The sequence below is a fragment of the Phragmites australis genome, chromosome 13 (assembly GCF_958298935.1).
Source record: "Phragmites australis chromosome 13, lpPhrAust1.1, whole genome shotgun sequence".
Taxonomy (NCBI): Eukaryota; Viridiplantae; Streptophyta; class Magnoliopsida; order Poales; family Poaceae; genus Phragmites; species Phragmites australis.
This window is the reverse complement of record NC_084933.1, coordinates 11,499,925-11,525,888: the sequence shown is the minus strand read 5'-3', so window position 1 is coordinate 11,525,888 and position 25,964 is coordinate 11,499,925. Positions and strand designations below refer to the sequence as shown.

The 25,964-nt window shown below is 47.2% G+C and overlaps 1 protein-coding gene across 1 annotated transcript; it reads right to left on the bottom strand.

Moving 5' to 3' along the window:
* Nucleotides 1–776: 776 nt before the first annotated feature.
* On the bottom strand, nt 777–25,495 carry LOC133887694 (protein MICRORCHIDIA 7-like). The gene is made up of 20 exons (XM_062327663.1): nt 25,059–25,495; nt 23,881–23,958; nt 23,688–23,722; nt 23,517–23,604; nt 22,405–22,497; nt 22,231–22,315; nt 21,350–21,425; nt 20,942–21,067; nt 19,722–19,820; nt 19,539–19,640; nt 12,733–12,891; nt 12,557–12,652; nt 12,014–12,065; nt 11,818–11,929; nt 11,581–11,651; nt 4,478–4,830; nt 3,703–3,800; nt 2,644–2,719; nt 1,223–1,345; nt 777–1,112 (listed from the first exon to the last, which is right to left on the bottom strand). Exons 1-20 carry the CDS (start codon nt 25,429–25,431, stop codon nt 1,044–1,046), a joined length of 2,364 nt encoding a protein of 787 aa, XP_062183647.1. The 5' UTR covers nt 25,432–25,495; the 3' UTR covers nt 777–1,043.
* Nucleotides 25,496–25,964: the final 469 nt, after the last annotated feature.

Here is a 25,964-nt window from a genome sequence, read left to right as displayed (position 1 = left end):
TAGCCTTAGAGCACGGGAGCGCTAGATAAATTTATCTTGACTCATCATTCCCATAACAAGCAAAGAGTTAGAGCCTTACCACATGCAAAACCATAGGCATTCTAAATCCTCCCAGTGCACGTTGGACTAAGGAAGCAGATCCATTTAGAAGCAAGTCATACTTTGACATGGCGCAATTGGTGCAACCATATTGGCTGCCAATGTTTTGACCAACATTGGCTCTGAAATGAACTAGCGTGTCAATACATCAATACATTTTGACACCAAATCTGGCCGAATTTTCTGCAGGTCATGGCTCTTGTAGGCGGCATAAAACCAACCGGCCCCAAATTTGCAATCAAGTAGTGAGGTATTCAGCTAAGGTGATCTTTTTGAACTACATTTAACAAGGTGGTTTTGATTTACAAATGTTCCACCGCTGGATACATCTGTGATTGGTTTCTAATGCTATATTGTTTGGCTTCCTGGAGAAAAAGAGAGAACTCGTAGAATTTACTGTGTAAAATCAGCAAATGATGACGCTGATTCAGACTATATAAGATACGAAAGATTCTTGGTGAAACCTACACGGCTAAAACTGAACAAAAGCAGGACGCTTCGAGCCAGCTGACTGCACCGGTCTCAAGATCTCTGCTAACATTCTGAATCTTGCCACAATCTGGAGGTGTCATTCTAGTACCCTGCGTATTTAATTTGCCGTATGGTTTAAAAGGAAGTCCAAGCCAGTAAGAAAGCACAGTAATAGAAAAGTTGACAAGGACTTGCACAGGCGCACGTTCTGAACGAAATGAATGAAATCATTAACCAAGTAGTTCACTAATCTATAGAGTTACATACCAACCACCTACACATTCGGCATGTACCCTTCATTGGGTCATTACTAGGCTGTACACGAAATGAGCGATTTGATCTGGGCTTGACGATGCAACTGTTCCTGGATCCTAAACTAAGATGAACGAGCTTAACATGGAATTCCCTACAGCATGCTACGATGGCTTGAATTTCTACAGTTAGTGAAAGGGTAGCAAAATTGTTTTATTTCCTCAAACTTTGCAACCTTTCCTCGCAGCGTTCAGTTGCTCCAGCAAGTCTTGCATGGTGGAAGATGCATCCTACCAAACACGAACCGAGTTGAATTGCACATTAATACAGAGAAATAAAAAAGAGTAATGCGGTACTACGATTTGGCACAAGGAACTGCTGTCACAGTACTATCACTCACCTTTAGCTTCTTTCTCAAGTTATCCTCTTCTTGGTCTCGACGATTTCTTTCTTCTGAAAAGATGTCCATCAATGCTTCTTGTTCCTTGTTTGCAGATTCAAGTTGTCTCTGCAAATCCTCCACCTGGAAAATAAAAAAGAATAGATCAGGGGCCAGCAGTATATATCATCCAAAGATCACATTGTATTATGGAGATAAGTTGGAAATATGATAAATATGAATGATCATAGCTGCAGCAAGCACAAACACTGGTCATGGCATGGATTGAGATAATATAGAAAGATTAGCATGATGCATTGTTAGGCATTGATTAAACAAAAATAAACAATGAATACGTAAGATGTATCAGGAATCTAGGGTTACCAAGGACATGTGCATAGGCATATAACAGTGAAAAGATAGCTTCAATAAGCCATAGAAGTCAATGGAACAACATTTCATCCAACAATCCAGCAACAATGCTACAATGACAACACTAGGCATACAAATGGCATGCACTGCAACAAAGTAGTTGGGCAGACTCTTGTCTTGCTATCACTTGGACCAAACATGATTTTACAGTTGTTTTGGACCTAACCATATGTCAATACCCTAATATAAAATGAGCCAAAAGGTTTTTGTGTATTAAGATTTTTTTTCCTTATGACACAGCACCAGGTATCAAAATGTGGGCTTGAAATAATATGTCGCCACTTAAACCTGTTTTCAGCTGGTTTTCTTTTTTTTCAAAATTCCAAATTTGAGATTTTCAACATTTGATGTTTGGATCATCTATAAGAAGCTGCAATACATATCTTTCGCCCAAAAGGGGAGACAAAGAGAAAATTGATTATATGTCCCAAAGTTGATCAACCTTTGATAATATGTCTAAAATTGATCATCCACTGATCATGTCCTACAGGGACTAGTTCGTAACAAAATTTTGTATTGGATAAGAGAGATGAAGGATAAATTGTTACAAACTGGCCCTATAGGACATAATGATCAACTTCGAATATATTATCAAAGGAGTTGAATATATTATCAAAGGTTGATCAAACTTTAGGACATATAATCAAATTTCCCAGAGACAAATGGTGTCATTTGGCCTATAAACCGTTTGTTTTTCAAAATAACCAGCACCCACCAAGATCACTGAAAATGGCATGCACCTGTTTTCGGCCCAGATTTTCTACCCTACACAGTACCATAACAGCATCCAGATGTTACTTTGAGTTTCATTTTAAGAACCAGAGACAGCACCAACATGAATCGGGTGAGTATCAGTGTCAGACATAAATGGCACAAAATATGCCACTTAGTATGAGAGCAGTGGCATGCATGATTTAAAGAAAGGTCAGCCAAGTAAACAGTGTTTTTACCATTCAAGCAACAATGTTTTAGAGTGCAAAACACTAGGCAGAAAAGACATAAGTGCATACCCTCTCTGTCAAAGACTTGTTTTTATCACGCTCCATCACTAGCTCTTGTGACATCGATTCTTCCACCTTTGATAATCTGAGAAAAGAACATCATTAAGGCATCTTACTGCAATCTCAAGACAACGTAATCATAATATGCAAACGTGCTGGTTTGGTCGCTCCAGAAACCCATGTTCAAATGGGCAGGACTGGCTGGATCTAGATGGTCAAAGTGTGTAGAGTTTAGTTTAGGATATATAAAGTACAGATTACTACACTGTTTGTTGGGTGGTTCTAGACCAAGTTAGTGCCATGATTGGGACTTTTAACTAATCAAATAGTTTTTAATGACCCTTTTGAGGAGCTATATCACCCCAGAGTTGAAAATTCACTAAATTACACCCCGCAGCAGGACAGGCCACGCAAAAGCATAGCAACTCACATGGGCTTTCAATCCTTGCTTTCCACAATAGTATTATCCCTGATTTGCTATATTCATTCCCAAGAAATCCAGGGGATTGGGCCTAATTCCAAACTATCCAAATTCCAAACAAATCCTCAAACATTATGTCTTATCTACAATTTAAACTTTCGGTGTGGGGATAAACATACCGTTGTTTCCTTCTTCCTTGGATGGAAATTTTAGGCTTTCCTTTAAGGCGTGTCTAGGTATGTATCACAAGGTTAACATAATTTCCTCATCGCCCTGATCTTTTCTATAAATAGCACATTCCTCTTCTAACTACGAAATCAGAAGACGACAAGAAGTATATAATACAGATGCACTATCAGTTTTAAGTCTTCTTTTCTGATTGCAGTGTGTGCATCATCATAATCTCTTTTCTGGTACCATATCTCATTTGTGCAAACGATCACTTAACACAAACTTACTCGTTGGTACTTGGTAGGGCCAAACCCTCAGCAGTTTGCACAGCATGAGCTATGGTAAGAAAGTGACAATGCAAAGCAATCCAAAAAATTTCAACTTTATTTCAATCAAATCCAACCGATTGCCATCCACATACAGTAACTACTTAAAAAAAAACATACAGTAACTAATGTTGGTTGTGATATTTATACCTTTCCTCAAGTGATGAGTTTTCATCCCTTAATTGCTTGATAACAGCCTCGTACTCATCAATCTTATGCAGATCTCTGTTGCTTGTTGCATTTGGGTTCTGGATAGTAAATATCAGACAGATATAATGATGTTGCCTAGATAAGAGATTCAGTAATTATAAAGTAGCAACTACTACCACATGCAAAATTTGTAAGCATCTGTGAATATTATACAGGTTATGTAGGAGTGTACCATACAAATGAGGAAAACAATTTATCCGCAAACCATTATTTCACATGGCATATAACTATATAAGATATCAATCTATATGAAATTCGATATGTCAGCTATTCCATCATAGGAATGCTACTGTTTGTTCCAGAATTTTCTATGAGCTTGTATGGCAGAAATAGTAGCATCTTACAATGCCATCAGGCAGTCCAGCCAGCCATGTATGTGATTTAGTAAGAAAAATTATGTACAACCTCATGTTATCAATCTGGCACTTCACTGTGCAGCTTATATTACTAACTAAAAGAAAACTAACATTTCTCCCAAACCCAGCTAAAAGCAAAAGGCCTTAAAAGGTAAGGGATCATCACTACAAACAGTGGTAAGAAGCTTCCATGGTTAATGCAATAAAAGCAAACTCTTCAAAGCTGCATAAATCATCATGCTCTGGTACATCATGGTCTAGTTATCATTTGTGAATTAAGCAGTTAAGCATATAGCTATGTATAATCCGGAAAAAGTAACTCTAGTTATATTCCAATATTAGCAGGAGAACGAAATTACCAACAACTGGGATTTAGTTCTGATACTCTCTCTTTCTGATAGTCCATTGGATTGAGGTGTTGTCGAGTTAATACTGCCATTATGCAAAGATTTTTTGTTTGTATTCAGGGTGTGAGATCTTGATGATGGAGTTCCCACATACTCAGAATCACTGTCATCATCCGATAGCCCATGTAGTATTGACCTTGTAGATTGTTTAATCCTTGCGGACTTCTCAGCTCTCTGCTGAATACTATATGATGTGCCTGCCTTCCCACTATTTTTACTATTCAGGTAATCTTTCGACTGTGTGTAACCTTTCCCAGAATGATAGGGTGATTGTTGTGCACTTGCAGTCACTTCAGGAGAGTTTTCTGCGGAAAACAAGGAGGAATAATTGCCATGCAATAGCTGGTTATTTTAAGATATCACTTTCAAAAAGATACAATTAACTGTATGATTTGCTGTGCTACCTTACACCTATGCAAAACAAATTCAAGCAAAATGCTAAAGATGTTATACAAAATCATATTGCTATGAAGGTTTTTATTGGATTCATACAATTTAGATGTGCTAATTGTGGACGAAATAGAAAGAACAATTAATGCAAACTCTAAATGACAAAGATAATTTGTTCAAAGTTTCTCATTATAGATAATTTGTTCAAAGTTTCTCATTATAGATAATTTGTTCAAAGTTTCTCATTACATTGGTCTCAAAACTCTCTTCCAACTTTCAAATGTTCAACCATGCGGCCCCAAAACAGACAGATCTCAAGCCACATATTTGTGCACAACTTGTACTGGGTTATCATGTTTCAAAAGTACAATTTTGATCGTCCAAGTTTGGACCACAGTTTATTTTAAAACCACTACTTTTCAATGGCAGCTATTTTGGCACCTTAACCTTAGCCTCTGGTCTAACAGAGCTATTACTGTCGCAAACGGGTAGGTCTAGACCCACATGTCGGTGACACAAGCTTAGCGGATTTATAACTTCTTAACTGACTGGAACAAAATAGTTCAAGATATGAAAGTTGAGGAACAAAAAAAGAGACCCGACAAACAGTTTACACCCTAAAATGGAAGCAGAACAGAGTCAAATGTTTAGAGGCCCAAGACAGTAGTTCTCTATTTCAAATCGCTCCAAAGAAGAAATGGCACAGTCAACAAGCTATATAGAAGTTCCTACTAGTGATTTGTTAGTCGCTGAATTCTTACTCTTGGTAGTAGCTGAATTCTTACTCTCATCGAGAGAGGATGACACTAGGAGTTGGGGCAATTTTTCTGGTTTATTTCTCACACAAATGCCATGCCAACCTGAGGGGTTGGGGATACATATTTATAGGCTGCTAGCCAGCCAAGCATATGCTAAGATGCTGTCCTAGATGCCAAGCATATGCTAAGATGCTGTCCTAGATGCTGTCCTAGCTGTCCTAGATGCTAAGATGCTGTCCTAGATGCTAAGATGCTGTCCTAGATGCTAAGATGCTGTCCTAGATGCTATCCTAGCTGTCCTAGATGCTAAGATGCTGTCCTAGATGCTAAGATGCTGTCCTAGATGCTAAGATGCTGTCCTGGATGCTGTAGCCCTAGAAAGGACCACAAAGACCAGCCAAGGACCACAAAGACTTATCCCATCATTCTCCCCCTAAGTCTTGTGCGTCGTCTTGTGGGAAAGTTGAACCATCCCGGTCCTGGAGCAGAGCTCAAGGAACTTGATCCTCCCAAGAGGCTTGGTAAGCAAGTCCGCGAGCTGGTCCTTGGTGTTGATGTAGCTCGCCTTGATGCTCCCTTCCTCCAAACAGCCTCGGATGAAGTGGTACCTCACCCGGATGTGCTTACTCCGTTCATGGAAAACGGGGTTCTTTGCCAGGGCCAGAGCGGACTTGCTGTCCATCCTGAGCTCCACCGCTCTAGTGTCTCTGCCGAGGAGATCACCAAGCAGTCGAGCGAGCCAGAGCGCCTGAGTTGAAGCGGTGGAGGCCGCTATGTACTCGGCCTCGCAGCTGGACAGGGCCACCACCTGCTGCTTGACCGACTGCCAGCTAACGAGGCACTTGCCGAGGAGGAAGAGTATCCCGCTCGTGCTCTTGCTGGTGTCGATGTCGCCGGCGTGGTCACTGTCGCTGTACCCGACGAAGTGTGCCGCCCCAGGGCACCTAGGGTAGTAGAGGCCGTGGTCGAGAGTCCCCGCAACGTAGCGGATGATTCTCTTCACAGCCTGCTGGTGCTCCGTCGTCGGTCGCTGCATGAACCGACTGACGTAGCCGACGGAGAATGCCAAGTCCGGCCGTGTGTGGGCGAGGTAGCGAAGGCTCCCCACAAGACGCCAGTACTGCGTAGCGTCCACCTCCTCCGTCGTGCTGTCGCGGCTCAGCTTCAGCCTCTCCTCCATCGGAGTGAGAGCTGGGTTGCAGTCGGTGAGCCCAGCTAGCTCAACGACGCGCTTGGCGTAGGCGGTCTGTCGAAGCGTGATCCCGGAGTCATCCTGGTGCACCTCGATTCCCAGGTAGAAGGAGAGAGGCCCCAGGTCCCTCATCTGGAAAGTGGCCTTCATCTCTTCCTTGAATGCCGCCACCTCCGCATCCTTGGTGCCGGTGATCACCAAGTCGTCGACGTAGACACCCACCAGCAGAGCATTTCCTCCACTGCCCCGTCGGTAGATGGCCGCCTCGTGCGGGCTTTGCTCGAAGCCCATCCCCTTTAGCGTGGAATCCAACTTGGCATTCCACGCCCTCGGCGCCTGCCGCAAGCCGTAGAGGGCCTTGCGCAGGCGGAGCACCTTGCCCTCCTTGCCGGGGATCGCAAATCCCAGTGGCTGGTGCACGTAGACCTCCTCCTTCAAGTCGTCGTTAAGGAACGCCGACTTGACGTCCATGTGATGAACACGCCAGCCCTCCTAGGCAGCTAGCGCAAGGAGGAGTCGCACGGACTCCATCCGTGCCACGGGAGCGAAGGCGTCGTCGAAGTCGACCCCCTCCTGTTGCACGAAGCCTCGTGCCACCAAGCGAGCCTTGTGCTTGACGATGGCGCCGGCTTCATCCCTCTTTAGCTTGTACACCCACTTAAGGGTGATCGCGCGGTGACCACGAGGAAGGTCAGCAAGCTCCCAGGTGCGGTTCTTCTCAACCGCATCCATCTCCAACTGCATCGCGGTGCGCCATGCCGCGTGTCTCTCGGCCTCTGCAAACGACTGAGGCTCGCCGTCGTCACACGCAAGGTGCAACTGCGCCTCCAGGTCGTGAGGCACCAGTCCCGGCACCGGCTGGTCGCCGAGAAGGTTCTCTATCGTACGGTACCGCAACGGCTCACCGTCGTGGTACGCGTCGATGCGCTCTCGTCGTGAGAGAGCGGAGTAGCGAGCTCAACCGGGCTGTGCTTGACACGAGCTGGTGTTGGAGTAGACGTGCCCGGAGAGGTGCCTGTCGGTGCTGGTGCCAGCTGTGGTGGAGCCAGCGAAGAACTCATCGCAGCCGAGGTCCTGGCTGGAGAGTGTGGTGCTGTCGGAGTAGCAGGCGCCGGGGTCGGTGAAGGCTCGGGGACTGGGGTAGACGTGCTCGTCGAAGAAGAGCTGCCTACTCCCCCAGCTTCCTCGAAGTGGACGTACTCGACAGTGAAGTCGTCGTACGTTGGAGCCGAGCCGTCGTCCACCGCCTTGTCCCACGCCCATCCTCGCCCTTCGTTGAACACAACGTCGCGCGCCGTGCGCACACGCTATGTCTTCGGGTCGAGGATGCGGTAGGCCTTCGAGCCCTCCGCGTAGCCGATGAACACTCCCGGAGTGCTCCTGTCGTCGAGCTTGCTGATGTGGCCAAGCTCCTTGGCGAACGCGAGGCAGCCGAAGACTCGCAAGTGGGAGACCGCCGGCTTGCGCCCATGCCAAGCCTCGTACGGTGTCCTGCCGTCGAGCGCCTTGGTAGGCGAGCGGTTGAGGATGTAGACGGCCGACACCACCGCCTCTCCCCAGAAGACAGCCGGCATCCCCCTCTGTTTGAGAAGGGCCCGAGCCATCCCCACAACCGTCTGGTTGCGTCGCTCGATGACGCCGTTCTGCTGCGGGCTGTACGGCGCGGAGTAGTGGCGCTGAATGCCCTTATCAGCGCAGTACGACGCGAATTCAGCCGCCGTGAATTCGCCGCCGTTGTCGGTGCGCAGCATACGCAGCTTGCGGCCGCACTCCGCCTCCGCAGCAGCCTGCGCACGCCTGATGGCGTCCGCAGCCTCTCCCTTGCTGCCGAGGACCATCACCCACATGTAGCGGGAGAGGTCGTCGACGAGCAGCAGGAAGTAGCGTCGTCCTCCCGGTGTGGCCGGTGTCACCGGACCACACAAGTCCCCGTGCACAAGCTCGAGCCTCTCCTTAGCTCGAAAGCTCGCCCGCTGGGGAAAGGGGAGTCGCCTCTGCTTCGTCAATACGCAGACGTCGCAGAGCTGCTCCACATGGTCGAGGCACGGCAGGCCTCGCACCATCTCCGTGGCACTGAGCCGCTTCAGGGCCTCGAAGTGAAGGTGCCCGAAGCGCTCGTGCCACTGCCACGCCTCGTCATCCCGACGAGTAGCGAGACAGAGGGGTTGTGCCACCTGCACGTTAAGGATGTAGAGTCGATTTGCGCTTCTGGTTACCTTGGCAAGAAGGCGACGACGGCGATCCCAAATCCTCATGACTCCATCCTTAACCACCACGCGCGAACCGTTCTCATCCAGCTGTCCCAAGCTGATGATAGAGTTCCTCAACGCGGGGATGTAGTAGACTCCGGTGAGCAGCCTGTGCTCACCAGACGCAGCGGTGAAGATGACGGAGCCGACGCCCTTGATCTCCACGCCGGAGGCATCCCCAAACTTGACGGAGCCTCGGACGCTAGAGTCAAGCTCGGTGAAGAACTCCCGTCGACCGGTCATGTGATGGGTGGCGCCGGTGTCGAGGCACCACCCGTCAGTCTTGTCGTTGCCGGAGCCGTCGCCGAGGAGGGCGTGTGCTTTTGGCTCGTCAAGGTGGAGGAGAGCCGCTGCGGCCGGTGCCGCTGGAGGTAGCTCGATGCTTGCATGTGCCATGAACAGAGCCGGCTCCTCCTCCTCCGCCTGTGCGACATGGGCCTGGCCGCGTCGTGGCTGTCGACAGTCCTTGGCCCAATGGCCAAGCTGGCCGCAGTTGCGGCAGGTGTCGTCTCGTGCTGGCTTATACTTGCCAGCGGCGCCGCCCAGGGCGCCTCCGCGGGCATCACCCGCGGCACGTCCTCGCGCCCCGGCCTGGGCGTCTCTGCGCGCCTTGCGCGGCTTGCCACGCTTGCGGCCGCCTGTCGCGGAAGAAGGCTCCCCCTTCTTCCGGTCACCTTGGCAGGCAGCCCACTGCTCCCGAGTGAGAAGGAGCTTCCCGCCAGTGGTGATGGGCCCCGAGAGAGACTGTGGCTCATCGCTGTCGACGACCTTGAGGCGACCTATCGCCTCCTCGATCGACATCGTGGAGAGATCCAACAGGGACTCGATCGAGCGAGCCATCTGCTTGTACTTCTCAGGGACGCAACGGAAGAGCTTTTCGACAGCTCTCTCCTCGCCGTAGTTGTCATCGCGGAACTGCACCATCTTCTGCAACAGAATGTTGAGACGGAGAGCAAAGTCATCAACGTCCTCACCTGGCTTGAAGGCCAGGTTCTCCCACTCCTTGCGAAGTGCCTGCAGTGTGGACTTGCGGGCGCGGTCGCTGCCGATGCGTGCCGCAGCGATGGCGTCCCAAGCCTCCTTGGCAGTCCGCTTATTGGTAAGCGAGAACTGCATCTCGGACGGGACTGCAGCGATGAGGGCATCCAGCGCCCGTCGATCCTGGTCGTAGTCGACGTCGCCGTACCGGACTGCCTCCCACATGTGCCGCACCTGGAGCTTTACCCTCATCACCGCAGCCCACTCGACATAGTTGGTCTTAGTGAGGGTAGGCCACCCACCGCCGGGGCCGACGTCCCTGACAACAGCCTGGAGCCCGTGGTAACCACGGTACCGATCCGGGGAGAGAGCCACGCTGCCTGTGAAGGCCGCGCTCTCCATCGACCCGTCCGCCACCGTTGCCGTGCTCGCCCCCTCCAGGAGCGCCACTGCCGAGCTCGCCTCCTCCAGGAGCGCCACCGCCGTGCGCGCCTCCTCCAGGAGCGCCACCGCCGTGCGCGCCTCCTCCAGGAGCGCCGCCGGCGCGTCCGCGTCTGTCTGGGCTGCCGCCGCGCTCGTGGGCGTGCACGGCTGCCCACTGCGCCGCCCGCGCTCGCGCTGCCTCCCTCCCCAGCAACTCGAGGTCCGCGTTGGCGCTGTCGTCAGCAGAAACGGAGCTGCTGATGCTGCCGCGCAGAGCCTCGACCTCTGCTGCCGCCGCACGCGCTGCATCCGCCGCCGCCGCTGCTTCCGCCTCCGCTCTGGCTGCTGCCAGCTCCGCCGCTGCCAGCCTCGACGCCCTTGCCGCCGCCGCAGCGGTCTCTGCCGCCGCTCGCTCGCGTTCCTCTGCCGCGGCAGGTTCGGCCTCCTGCCGACGCCGCGTGCTCGAGGCGACCGAGCGCTGAGACTGCCCTGCGGACATGACGCGCTACCCGGGGGCTACTGCGTGGGGAGAGGGCTGCTTCAGACGAGCTGCTGCTCGTCTGCGCAGAGGGAGAGAAGTGAGCAGGAGCGGCCGGAGCTGCTGCTGCTCCCAGCTGGGGCTGTTGCGCGGCTGGGAAAGGAGGTGAGCAGGAGATGCTCAGGCTACAGGATACTACGGCTCTGATACCACTTGTTAGTCGCTGAATTCTTACTCTTGGTAGTAGCTGAATTCTTACTCTCATCGAGAGAGGATGACACTAGGAGTTGAGGCAATTTTTCTGGTTTATTTCTCACACAAATGCCATGCCAACCTGAGGGGTTGGGGATACATATTTATAGGCTGCTAGCCAGCCAAGCATATGCTAAGATGCTGTCCTAGATGCTAAGATGCTGTCCTAGATGCTGTCCTAGCTGTCCTAGATGCTAAGATGCTGTCCTAGATGCTGTAACCCTAGAAAGGATCACAAAGACCAGCCAAGGACCACAAAAACTTATCCCATCAACATGCCATAGCAAAGTCAAATGCAGCTTTATCCTATCCTATAATTTCAGGCATTCATTTACCTCCCTCTCCTGCCTCAGAGTTCCTTTCAGGTCGTGTTCCAACATATCCAATTCGATGAGCATTCCCTGACCTATCAGAAAGAGACAGAGAAGGAGGGGTTTTGAGAATGGGGTTAGACTGATTCTTCAAACAACTTGGTCTGCCAAAAGAAGGCCAACCAAGAAAGTATTACTGTCAATATATCATTATTCCAAATGACCACAGAATGAATGAAGATAAAAGATAACAAAACAAACCAGTAATCCTTCTGCATTTGAACCAATCGTGCTTCAAGTCTTGCTAGAAGTGTTGTGCGCTCAAAGTCCTGCTTATCATGAGCTGGCTCTATGAAGTTTGCCTCAAGTACACCTATGGAGTAAAATGATCATTACTAGATTCTGAACACAACAGAATAAAAGACTAAAGAAACCGAAGCATGAAAGCAGGGCCAACCTATGACACCACGCCCACCACTTCCAGCAGCAGTCCAGACTCTCCAGAAAGGCTAAAAATATAAATAAAACTCATGTACAATATAGTCAGAAAATATCATGTGATGTACTGCCAAGAAGTATGTCAGGAACAGAATACAGGTCAACACCATTGACTGAGTGAAACCAATCGGTCACCAGTACTATTTGAAGTAAACACTATTCTTTTTTACAAATATGACTGTGAGAGAGGGAAAAATAATCCTCCGACACCTTACTTAACTGTTAAAATGACAGCCAAGATGGAGCGATTGGTTGTGTGAAGTGACGGATAGCAGACTGGGGGAGTTATTTAGTGTATTGAAGCAATTTACTCTTTACAAAATACTGATAACTAACCAAATGTGTGTTCTACAGCATTACTAACCATTGTCATGTCATAAATTTATCAGAAGAGTGGGAAAGCAACAGTTACACTAGCCGTAGACTAGGGAAAAAAATGGACTTATGTGATCACAAAAGAAATATATATTATAATCTATATTGTAACACATAAGAATAATACCTTTATTAGACGGTTCCTATGGTATACATTAAATCCTTGAACGTCAATGTGATGTTTTGCATCTTTCACAAACCCAATTGTCACCTCAGCTACCATCTGCACCAAAGATGATCGCTAATGAGTAACTAATACATCATCATGATAAAAGATAAATTTGTGAAGTCATAGTTGTTTACATTTGAATCCTTCGGAAGTCCATTAGGTGCAACTGGCCTGTATGTAACCTCCTTTTTCAGCATCATGTCAGTCACAATATTATGGTGCTCAATCTCTTTTCCGCGTAAAATCATTTGGAAGTAGTTTGGAAGTCGCAGATACAAAATTGAAGCATAACTCTGCAAAAGTTTTACAAGTCGGTATCAACAAGCACATCTACCAGAAGCACCTACTTGGACCGACAAATTAGAAATATTCTTATGAATAGCATGCAGATAGATTGTGATTTTTCAACATGGGGGAATGCAAAAGCAGGAAATTAGTTATGTATTGTAAACAAGCACTTATGCCAGCACTAAGTATTCTAAAATTATGCTAATCTGCAATCAAATATCAAGGGCTTTTGCAATTACAATAGTAATCTAGATAAAACTATATAAATTATGTTTCCACCAAGAGCCAGGAGGTGTTGTGTCTAACCTATCTGAAAATAGCAATCCGCAGTACTAAGAGATCATTTTATGAAGGGGATGACTTATGAGTCCTGGTTATCAAAAAAGGTTTCAGTGAAATTTCTACTATCTGGATCTTAGTCTATAAATGATGAAAAATAATCGAATGCAAACTCCATCCATTCAAGTTCTTGGGCACACAATAACCCTAATATTTACATATTGACATATGTGTTGGAGAAGAGTTCCTCTTGCCCCAGCAAGTACGGCGAGAGTTTCTTCTAAGGAGGAGACTTAAGCTTGGAGACGAAGTTTTAGAGAAAGGAACATCACGAATGTATTGATGGTAGAAAAAATGGGTCGATCTGGGGGGAGTATCACGGCGTGTCTTGGTGTTTTTTCACCTCTGTATCTTTCTGCCGTCTACCTCGTGTCCCTTAACCCAAGCGACTATAGCTCCTATTTATAGGGTCGTGCGTAGCTTGGCGTACAAGTTATCATAATGTACAAATATCTAGGATCTGACCGAATTACTAAACCTTATCCCGGATAACTACTTTCTACCCTATTTGGGAGATAAATATCCATCATGGTAACTACCGTGGTACCTGCCCCATGAAGTGCGGCGAGTCGATCGCCAATTACGGCCCGGCGCCGCACTGTCAGGGGTATCAGGATAGCCTCAATTATGCCGGGGTGTCAGAGCAGCGTCCACCAGCCTAGGCGTTTAATGCCAATCACTTCCTAGCAGGCAAAGTATAATCGGTGTTCCCCTTCCGGCAGATCTTTTCTAAAGCCTGTTGACTCACCCTGTAACCTCCGAAAAGCCGACCCGAGCAGCTGGAGACTGGGGCCTCGGGAGGCATGACTCCGGGAGGTAAAGGCTTCGGGAGGCAGGACTCCGGAAGGCCGGGGCTTCAGGAGACCGAGGCTTCGGGGGACCGGGGCTTCGGGAGACCGAGGTCTTGGAGGGCCAGGCTTCGGGAGGCCGGGCTTTGGGAGGCCGGGTCGGTTAAGCCAAGGGAAGGCTTCGCGGGTACGAAGAGGTACCGCAATGACTTCAGAGGTCGAGCCTTTAGCTAAGGGTCCGGAGATCAAGGCTCCGGAGGGGTCTGGATAGTAATCTTCAACCATTATTCTCAGACTGGTTTATTTTCCCCCAACAGTACCCCTCATTCTCAGGCCTCGATGTTTTGGAAGGGGGAGAGGATGTAGAGGAAAACCAACCCCAACCTGGTATATCAAAATGCCCAATGGAAATTCCCTATCCTTAAGAAGTTTTCACTTCGGGAACCGTGGGCGTCGATGGCAAGGCCCAAGGCTGATGGCGTATTGGCGGTGGCGATCTGCTCCGAAGCTTGTTGGAGCCGGCATGCGCGGTGTCGGGACCCCGGGCCAGAAGGGCGTCGATGGAGGTGGTGTACTCCGAGGTCCATGCCGAGGCCGATACAGGCTATCCGGATTCCTTCGGTAATGGTTCTTCTTGCCTTTTGAGCTCGTCAGAGTAGAGATTACGTGTAGCATCGGGGGACCCTACGCGTTTGCCTTGCAGGATGAGACATGCCACTGCCGCGTTCTGACTGGACAATGCGGGAGGTTGTTTAGGGTCTTGTGCCCACACCCCTGTCACGCGCTGAAAGAAGTCTGGGTTATTAATGTGACGGGATGTCCGTACGAGAAAACGAGGCATTCGTCATGGAACACTGCCAAGTGCTGGCGGAATGACCGGGGTATGACCACGGTCCCCTCAGGCATTCAATGTGGGACACCGCTGCCTTGGTTCCGCTTCATCTTCCGAGCTTACGTGGCTGCTTGGCCCGGGTATAAAGCTGTGGCCACCCGGCTGGATTCTCCACAGCCCTATGAGTGGTTTAACCTTGTCTTGAGTATGGCGTCGTCTTCCTCCTTATCCTCTTTGGAGATGTCGGTGATCTCGACAGCTTCTTCCGGAGCCGAACCGTTTCGGTTGCCGGCGGAGGCTCCGGTGGCCACGCCGCTTCCATCTTTACAGGGGAGGCGCCTGCCTGCCACTCCAGCCCGACCCTTGGCTTGGGAGGCCACACCCATCGAGATCATCGATATCTCTGATGACGATGAGGAGATCGACTGGGATCTCCTGCGGGGGGAGAGCGAGCAGGCATCTGCGGAGACGACGGCGAAGGAGGAGGCTGGGAAGGTGAGAGAGAAGGCCCCGCTGGTGACTTCCCCGGACTCTTCTTCGTCCTCCGACAGCTTGGGAGCCGGCTACTGTATCGGCTTCCGCAGCGGCAGGCCGCAGATGAGGCGCATACGCCATCCCATGCGATCTCCTGGAGGAAGTTCTTGGTGAAGTCATGAGGCATCCATGTCTCACGGTCGACCATAGCCTTACTGTGGGCCCATGGCTTGACTTAGTCACATTGTACTCTTTCTCACCCTGTTTTGCTCTGTCGGAGTCTATCTTCTTCGTAGCAATTCCTGTACTATCGCTTTTGAATGTGTCCTCTGAATGTACTAGCTGTTTAATAATATAATATAGACCTTCGGGGACGGTCGTGTCTCTTTCTGTATTGGAGTGCAAGGGGATCTTTCGAACGGGTGAGTGTATGTGTGTACCTTCGTGCCTTCGAGCCGCGCTTCTTCGTCCCCTTCGTAGGCGATGGCTAGTTTTTCGGATGACCGAGGTACCGAGCCTTCGCATAGATCATCGCCGGTTTCATTCCTTCTAGGGGAGAGGTGGCCTCAGGAATGTGGTGGTGGTAGATACGTAGGGTAACTAAGGAGGGCCAGGTGAAGTAGTGGCGACCTTATCGTTCCCGGTTATTGCGTACTCCTCGAACTCGGCACTAGTAGGGCCTTCTTTCAAATTTGTTCCAAATTTTCGACCCAGCGAAGTCCATCTGGAACCTTTGGAGACAAGCTCCGGAGGTGGTCCTCGACCCTTCGGGTTCCTTAGCCACTGCCCGGCTTCGGAGGCGATCTGTTTAAAGCATGGCGACAGCGTTGTGCGAGGCGAAGCCGAAGGCTAGATGGGAGAGGTGGTCCGCGACACCCTCGGCCCTTAGCCACTTCTCGGCTCCAGAGGTACTCCATCCAGAGCCTGGCGATGGCGTGTCAGAAGCAAAGCCAAAGGGTAGGCGGGAGAGGTGGTCCGCGACCCCCTCGGCTCTTAGCCGCTGCCCGGCTCCAGAGGTACTCCGTCCGGAGCCTGGCTACGGCGTGTCGGAGCCTGGCGACAGCATGTCAGGTGACCTTGGGTTTAGGCAAGCGATGCTTATTGGTACATGGGCTTGTCACGCCTCTGGAGAAATCCCCCAGAGGCGCCGCAACTACATTACCAAGGAAGTTCCTTGGTAATCGGCATCTACACACTACCGAGGCTACACAATACCTTCCAGGAAACCTAGGCAGTCTTGCCTTCTAGGTGACTTAGGCATGCTACGCCTGCGGTGTGTAGGCATGTCGTGCAACGAGGATTCCTTGCGACAGCATTTTTCAAAGCACCGCATCTCCGCCACCGAGAACATCCCCCGGGGCGTGGTTTTGACACCCGACGCAATGCAAAATGCCTTCCAGGGCACCCTGGGCATAATCTGTCTTCCAGGTGACCTAGGCATAAGCGGCGCCCGCGGTGTGTGGGCCTCACTGTCTACCAAGACTACGCAATATCTTCCAGGAAATCTAGGCAGTCTTGCTTTCCATGTGACCTAGGTATGCTACATCCGCGGTACGTGGGCTTGTCACGCCATCCAAAGATGTCCCACAGGTGGCGCCGCAACACGGTCTATCAAAGAAATCCCTTGATACATAGCAACTACACTTCCGAGGCCGCACAATGCCTTCCAGGAAACCTGGGCAAACCCGCCCCCCAGGCGACCTAGGCACAATGCGTCTGCGGGAGTTTAGGATTTTGCATGGTTATACTAGCTAAGTTTTGCAGTTTACTGTTGACAATAAGAAGCTGATTATAGTATAAAACATAGCTAGGTTATATAACTATTCATGCTAAATGAGGACATAACTTAAGTTCTACTGCTTCTACCTAGTGGCTATCTATTGCAAAAGACTTCTAGCAGTAAGGTTGGAGACCTCCAACATACTCTAACCTTGCTGTATAAAAGATAGATCACTAGGTAAATTACTGACAGTTAACAGTGGGCGTACCTTTGTAGGAATAAGGCCTCTATTGTGAGGCTTGGAGGCCTCAAAGCCTGTGGCTAGGCCGGGAGAGGTGGTGCTTACCCCCTCCGCCCTTAGCCGTTGCCCGGCTCCGGAGGTAATCCGTCCAAAGCCTGACGACGGCATGTTAGGCGTAGTCGAAGGCTAGTTGGAAGAGGCATAATCTGCCTTCCAGGTGAGGACCGCCTCGGCCCTTAGCTGTTGCCCAGCTCCGGAGGTAATCCAACCGGAGCCTGGCGACGGCATGTCCCCGACTCGGTTCTCGTTGCTGGATATAGTACTGTTGATAGTAGGGTTGGTAGTGACGGAGCAGGGTTGAGGGACCGGGGAGTTTGCCCCAGGCCTCCGAACCCTGCGTCATCCTTCGCTGGCTCCTTCTGCGGCCAAGTATCCTGCTTGCCTTTCGAGGTATTCCTCCCGGAAGGCCATGAGGGTGCAGCAGTCGTTGGTGTTGTGGTTGCGCCCTGGTCCGTGCAGAATGCACCCGTGTGCCTCCGGGGGCACCGGAGCCTGGAGTTGTCGTTGGGGTCGCTGTTGGATGCGGCGTGTCCCGGAGCCTGTGGTTTCCCCAGGGTCTCCTTCCCCTTTGGGAGGCCGTCGAGGCTGCCTGGTGAACCGGCTTTTGGAGCCGAAGTGGTTATGACTATGCCTCTCCGGATGAGGTGGGCTTAGAGTTCCCTGTGCGCGATTGGCGTTGTGACGGCGACGTCGGAGGCGCTGGCAAGGTCCGCGCACCCCGAAGCCCTACATCTCCTTGGAACCCTCTTTCGCCTGAGGGGCCCAAGGAGGACGCTGGGTGGATAAACTTTCCGAAGATGTTGGCTCGCTCGAGGTATCTCAGATGTTGTCGAAGGTGATACTTTGGGACCAAGCCCAGGCGTTAACTCCTGGGTTAGACCGCCCAGAACCACTGGAAGGCGGCCTGCTTGGCTGTGGCTTCGGCCGCGTCCTCTCCTAAGGCGGCAGGGTCTTTGTCGTGCAGAGGCTGGAAGGCCTCCGCGCCGTCTGGAGTTCCTGTACCGACCCAGGGTTCTGGGTTGGCCAAGATCGGAGGAACGCCGTCCCACACGGCAGCGGGGGTGGAGCATGCATACGGTGTGCATGGCTGAGACAGCCATGCATATGGTTGCATGCTTGCAACGGTGGGTATGGTGGTTTTGGCTAGCACTTTGGTGGTTTCCATGATGGATTCCTACCTCTCTTAGCACTCCTGTGTTCGAGTCCCCACGGACGGCGCGATGTTGGAGCAAGAGTTCGTCTTGCCCCAGCAAGTACGGCGAGAGTTTCTTCTAAGGAGGAGACTCAAGCTTGGAGACAAAATTTTAGAGGAAGGAACATCACAAATGTATTGAGGTAGAAAAAATGGATCAATCTGGGGAGAGTATCACGGCGTGACTTGATATTTTTTTTCACCTGTGTCTTTCTGCCGTTTACCTCGTGTCCCTTAGCCCAGACGACCATGGCTCCTATTTATAGGGTCATGCATAGCTTGACGTACAAGTTATCATAATGTACAAATATCTAGGACTTGACCGAATTACTAGGTCTTATCCTGGATAACTACTTTATACCCTATCTAAGATATAAATATCCACCGTGGTAACTATCGTGGTGCCTGTCCCTTGAAGTGCGGCAAGTCGGTCGCCAATTGTGGCCCGACGTCGCACTATCAAGGGTGTCAACACGCCACTCGCGGACACGCCTTATTCACTTGGGCAGTGTGGCAGTGGTGAGGCACCTCACCTCACCTTAGTAACCATGCCAGAATCCACCAATAAATTCAATGAATTGATGTACAACGACAATTTGGTCGCTGTATGCTTAAAGCTTCTAAATTTACAAGATGTCATACGTGGAAGGAATTGTTGATGCATCAATTTGAACAGGAAGCACTTGGCCTTTGCAATTCATCTATACCTTCTCACAATTTTCACACAGCAGAGACATAAGGTAAACATCCGTTGTCCAGTTTTATATAAATTGTCCAAATCACTGCTAAGAAGGCGGGATGGACTAAAGAACAATTTTGGATACAAATGAAACCTGAATAAAATAAATCTAAGAAATGGAGACACTATTACGTGACTAATACCAAACAAGTTCTACAATTATGACTACCAGTATAACACTACAAAAACACACATCAATTATAGATATTAGTTCAGCAATTTACTTTCAAATAAAGCATGCATGATCTCCTGATCGATCGAGCTTACCCTCAATGAATGCCTGTATGTGAGGAAATGCTTGGAGTTTGGGAACTGCTTAGCCATCTGGATATTTTTCTCATCACGATTACCACCTCTGAGTTGAATATCCTGTCATCTCAAACATCACTAGAAATCATAGTTAGCTGGTTAACTAATATGGTGATGCAGTCTTTGGACATTGGAACTTACATATACATCATCATCAAAATCAAGCTCCAAGTCTCCTTGGTCATCCTCCCAAAGATTATAAATAATAATACGAGTCCCTTGTTCTTTCATAGAACTAAACTGCAAAAGCCATTTTGCAATACAATAAAATATAGTGTTCTCCAAAAGAAGTAAAATAACATACATAAAATTACACACCATAGGTTCAAAATGTGTGTCGAATTTTGGCACTTCAGCAATTACATTGACACTTTTCCGTATTGCCATTTTTACAATATTTTGGTTTTCCAACACGAACCATGAAAGTAAATGTAAAATACAGCCATTTGAACAAGAACAAATGTTATGATGCTTCCAACAAAAGACAACATGCTCCAAAAAGAATGATATAAAATACAAGGGACAATTGTAGATACTCCTGAGATGTCACTTCAAGTTGCAAATACCCTAGTAAAAGTATGTTTGGTGCATTTACCATTCAAAATTCCCCCTAAGGGTGGATCTAACTTTGGATGCTCCACGTAGGATACCAGGATGCCAACATCGGAAGAATGAGACAGGGTGGATCTAACTTTGGATGCTCCACGTAGGATACCAGGATGCCAACATCGGAAGAATGAGACAGGGGAGGGCTACTAGAGCCCACCAAATCTAATGCATCATTGCAGTTCCCTCCATGAACACCGAGTGAGAAGTCCAGTGGGCCCAGTGCATAGTAATACCTTCACCCCCTCCCCTACCTTCCACGTTGGCAGCATACGTGGAGCACCCAAGGTCATGTCACTACTAATCTGCTGACATGGCATTGCCTAAGCACCCTCATAGATTTTGCACCAAAGCTGGAGCTATAGGGTGGTTAAGGCAAAAATGTGCTTATAGGGAGGTATTTGCATCTTTAAGTGACTACGGGGGGTGGGGTATTTGCAATTTTCTCTACATACTATTCCACAGCATATGTCCAGCATGTGTCCATTGCTTTTGGCTTGCAGCAAGTATTAATAGTTTTCTACATTAGTTTACCTATTATTTGACGATATTTTGATTTTGAAACATGAATTATGACAATTACTCTTAAGAATAATTGCCTCAACAAGCAATGGTTGTAGTAGTTTATCTTACAAAGTTGACATATTCTTATTCAAAAGCAAGCACCGTGACAAGGTGAAGCCTTGACAAACTGCACAGCGCATTCATACACACAACTGAACTAAATGGTATATATAATACAGCATAAACTATACCTGTTCAAGTAATTCTGCTTCAGTTGAATATGGAGACCATGTAAGGATAGTCCGTAAGCTTGTGTTCCAATCATCCAATGTAGTTCGGACCATTCTTTCCCAACCTTGTTTATATTCAAAATCAATCTGCAGAATGTGCATAAAATTACCATGCTCAGAATGTACTGATGTACTTCAAAGATCACGAACCTGATTATGTGCCTCAAAATAAAAACATCTGTTGAATAAACTATAGACACACGACATTGTGAAATTCCAGAAAAAATTTCTTCATAGAAAATAGCAATCAAACAATGACTCAAGTCTGTCAAAAATAGCCATTCTGTACAAACAACAACCAATACAATGATTGCTAAGAACATATGATATAAAAAGAATATAAGAAAATCATAAAGGAACAGATCCTACCATAGGAACAATGATATCCTCTTTACCAGTGCTCCTAAGAAACGTATAAGATAGCATGCCAATGCTTTGTGTGGCCCTTCATGCCATCCAAAAGTAATAAGTAAAAGTTGTCAGTTTCTTGACAAGGAAAGTAACTCAAAATGTATCATAGTAAAAAAAACATAATAAAAGGGTATAACTCATTAGTTTAAAAAAGAGAACTAATTTGCAAGAACCATGAGTATTTTACTGAAATGCCAACCATTTAAACACAAACAGTGACATCTGGATGCAGTCTACTATCTACATATTGTTCCAACTACGAATTACTCCATCCATTCCTCCCTATGTGTCTTCGTTTATTTCTCGATATCTCCAAGTCACAATTCTTACCAGTACTTCTTATCATCTGTTAGTAAAATTAATAAAGTATACAACATGGCAGTACTTTTAATTATGAAGGTATTGATGTCATTTTCATATAGCCAATCTAAGTTACTCCATCTAAATGTATTAGTAATTAAAATTGGAAAAGATTGATTAAATGCTGTCCGAAAAGATTGATATTTGGGACACAGGGAGGACATGATTATACCTGTCTACAAGAGATAAAGGAATAACATTTTCAGCATAGCAAAAACATGCATAGCGGATGCAGTAAAATCCAACACCATACATTACATCAGGATGTACCGATCTTGAACGGCCATCAAAATTAGACAGATAAAATTTCTGTGCTCTCAAGATCACATAAACCAAACAAAAAAAATTGTTTTTTGTTTCCTCTTTTGTCTAAAGATAACTTAGTGCTTTCAAAAAGCTATACAATATTCATGATAACAAGCATCTTCAAGAAACTTTTGTTTTTTACATTGTAACTCAAGATAAAATTGGACCACAACCTTTTGCCTGCTTTTCTGCGACTACGGGAGAAGACTAAAACATCAGCACCAAGCCTCATTGTACTCGTCTTGAAACCATTTCCATCTGCAACACAACAAATTAAGGAACTTGAATGCATCATACTTCAACCAAAATATGTTATGGGTTTCCATAATTTATTCTTCCAAACTTACATTGTCCAATAGTACTAGCAATTTTGCTCTTGGCTGAATAGCCCAAGGACATGCACTGCCGCATTTTATCGGGGTCCATTCCACCACCATCATCTACACAATAATTTAACAAGAAAAAACATCAGTTACAACATGATTACCTGAATGCTATCAGTGGATCCAATCATATCATATCGTCTGAGAGTTGTATAATAATTAATAAACATGCTATGTTGTCAAGTTGTATATTGCATACAGGATCAAAAATAGCATATTGCTGATTGTTGTTCATAAAGAGTTCATTCAAGAAGATGTTTATTGTGATGTAGAACCCTAAATTTTTTGTGTGCCAATTTTAGCTTATTTTCCGGTTAATTGGTAAGCAGAAAAAAAAAATAGAACGGCATTACATGACGCTTCCTAACATGTGAGAATGACATCATATTAAATTTTGTTTAGCTAACCATACAACAAGTCAGATCAATACATGAGGACAAGTCGAGAAATCTGCCAAAGTCAAACGATAGTTTCTCTTCTTTATTATTACTAAAAAAGTTGGTGGTGGAGGCGATAAGATCTACCAACTTCACCTTGGAGGATTTTGCAGATTGATTTAAGCATGCTGCATGCATATAGATGTGCCATGGAGGAACCTTTGCCCAGGATGGAGTCACTAACACAATCATATTCATGTAGCTTATGATATGAATCTCTGCAGCTTCATGATCACTTGAAAGTTCTAAATGTAATTTCAGGATTCAAAATAATTATTTGTGTATCATGAATAGGTCAGTGGAGTTTAGGCCTTGTGATAATCGTTTATTTCAAATCCATTGTAATGCACGAGCAACCAGCTAAGATGAACTAAAATCTAACAATTATAAAAGTTCAGGACAGTCTGATGCAAATAACCGGTGTTTAACTCAGCATATAAGTTAATTCATTTCTTTTTTATCAAAGTTGATATTAAACTCTAACATGAATAGAAACTTAGAAAGGGGCATGCTTATTTTGATACTTTGTAACAGATGGAGAAATTTCTTATCTTTCTAGTCAGATAAATCAAGTCAGTCAAAATAACCATGTCCAACAAAATATCTGTTAACAATGCAGGGTAAGAGAAAGCTTTGCACCTTCAACAAGAAGCATTCTGGATTTGTCATCGCTATCTTTGCCATTCTCTAACATGTCTATGTTCACATAGGTAGCTTCATTTACAACCTTAAAAAGAAACAAATACTTGATAAGCATGCAAGGATTTGATGATACAAAGAAGAACAATTAATATTTCTTGTTAAGCTTACTTCATCGAGAGAGTTGTCCAGCAGTTCAGCTAAAGCTGCAATATTGATCACAGAATATGTTAGACAAATAATATGATCAAAGATTAGTTCATGACAGAAGCCAATAACACACTGCTGATTTGTCTGACTGAGTTCATGATTCAGCATTCATGTGAAAGATATGAATAAGGTGAAATGAAGAGGAAGACCATACCCCCTAGAGCCCACTTGTGGCTTGTCGCATTTGAGTGCAGAAATTTAGGATGCACACGAACGTGATCCATTCCAGATACTGAAATGAGAAGTAGGTGAGAACACAGATAACTACTCACATTCCAGATACTGAAATGAGAAGTAGGTGAGAACACAGATAACTACTCACAGACAACTATAAACATAACAGACAGAAACACAAACACACAACCACATGCACACTAACGGTAAAGAACATCTCTGTTGACATTTTTAACAATAAAGAGAAAAGATAACAAATTCCCGAGTGCTTCCTTTGCCATATCCTAACATTCAACAAAGCCCAGTTCCAAACTGAAGCACGTACCTTTCTAAGATAACGAAATACCCAAGTTGTTAGCTGCTGTCTTTCATTAGCAGTTGGGGAATTGCCACTCATGATGAAGTAAAATTAACACATGATAAAGAAAGAAAACTTTCAGTCCATACATACTCATGTCCCTAATAAGCACACTTGGCGTTTCTTCCCCAGGTAACTACAATACAAAATTATGATAAACATAATTACATATTAGTCTTTTGCCTTGCCTCTGTCGCTTCAGCATTCCTGCTGCAACAGCACATCTTTTGTTGTTGAATGTTCACATAGAACTTCACCATTCTGCTGTTAAATCAGAAGTCCTTATTTCTTTTCTTAAGGAACTAAATACTCCCCATTCTAGTACTAGTGACTTATTGTGCATTTCAGCATGGAGAACTAATGTCAGAAAAACAGTAGCTGCAACAAACATCATCCCAAATTTTGCACGTTGAGACTTAAGATTCGAGCTGGAATTTCCCACACATGATTGGAGAGGCCATTACTCATTCTGCATTGTCAAAAGAATTAATAAATCCATCGCAAAGCTCTTACAAACAAGGACCTTCTTTTCTTCGCCACATTGCTCGTCAGTCGTCAGAAGCCAAATAAGAATGCATTAATGGGTGAAAAGATCTGAAGTCATTGGATTGCATGATTTTTCCCGACTAAAAGAACCAAACCGCTGTCAAATGCTTCGTGCATTAATGCAAGTACTACACAACTAAAAGAAAACGAAATAACAAGGAAAGCTCAAATTCCCTAATCAGACATCTCCAAAAGGAACACAAGTTTCACCAAAAAAAATTAATGACCGAAGAAGGGTGTTAGCCAAGGAATACCGGACGGCTGCGGCATTCCATCCCCGAGCAGCTTCCCGTCGTAGTCCCCGGCCTTCCAGAACTGCTTCGTGGCGCATCTCGCCGGGGGTGGCGGCGGGATAGGCTCGAGGAATCCCCGGGGAATATCCACGGGCGCCGCCGCCGCCGCCGAGACCCTAGCCCGCTTCCCCGCCAAGCCGCCCCTTCCAGCGCCCCTCAACCTATTCCCGCTCCCCACGCCGCCCTCGCCATCGGAGTCGGAGTCGCTGTCGCTGATGAGGTCGATCACTGCCGACGCGGCCGCGGCCGCGATCGCTCCCCCGCCGCGGCCGGCCGGCGGCGGGGGACGGGAGCGCTCATCCGCCGCCTCCGTTTTCACCGCGTGTGGATTCATGAGCGATCTCGAGGAAGTTGGAGGGATCGATCTGTAAACCTGGTCTTCTTTTTTTTCTTTCTTTTCCTTTTCTTCTCCACGCCTTCGGATTTTATATATGGCAGGGCCACGCGCGATCCCTCAACTGACATGTGGTCCCGCAGTTATAATTTTGATTGGTCCCGCCTGTCAGTGGTGTCCAAGTAAGCATAGATTGGAAAGCGCCTTAGAAAGACGGAAACCTTTTGTTACCTTTCCCTCGTGCACATAGCCTCGTGCACATAGGCCAGACATGTCATTGACACGCAAGCAAAGGGTAGAACAACGAAACAATTACCGCTGTGATTGGCACATCGGACGTGCAGCTTTGCCACGTGGCGTCCAGCGCGCAGGGTGCGATAGGCATGGCCAGGGCGGGCACAGGTGAGGTCATGGGTGTACATATGTACACCCAAATATTTATAAAAAATATTACTAATTTGGTTGCTCGAAGCTTCCGAATTCACAAACGATTCTTGCGGAACGGCATCCAAACGACAGCGATCCAAACTTTC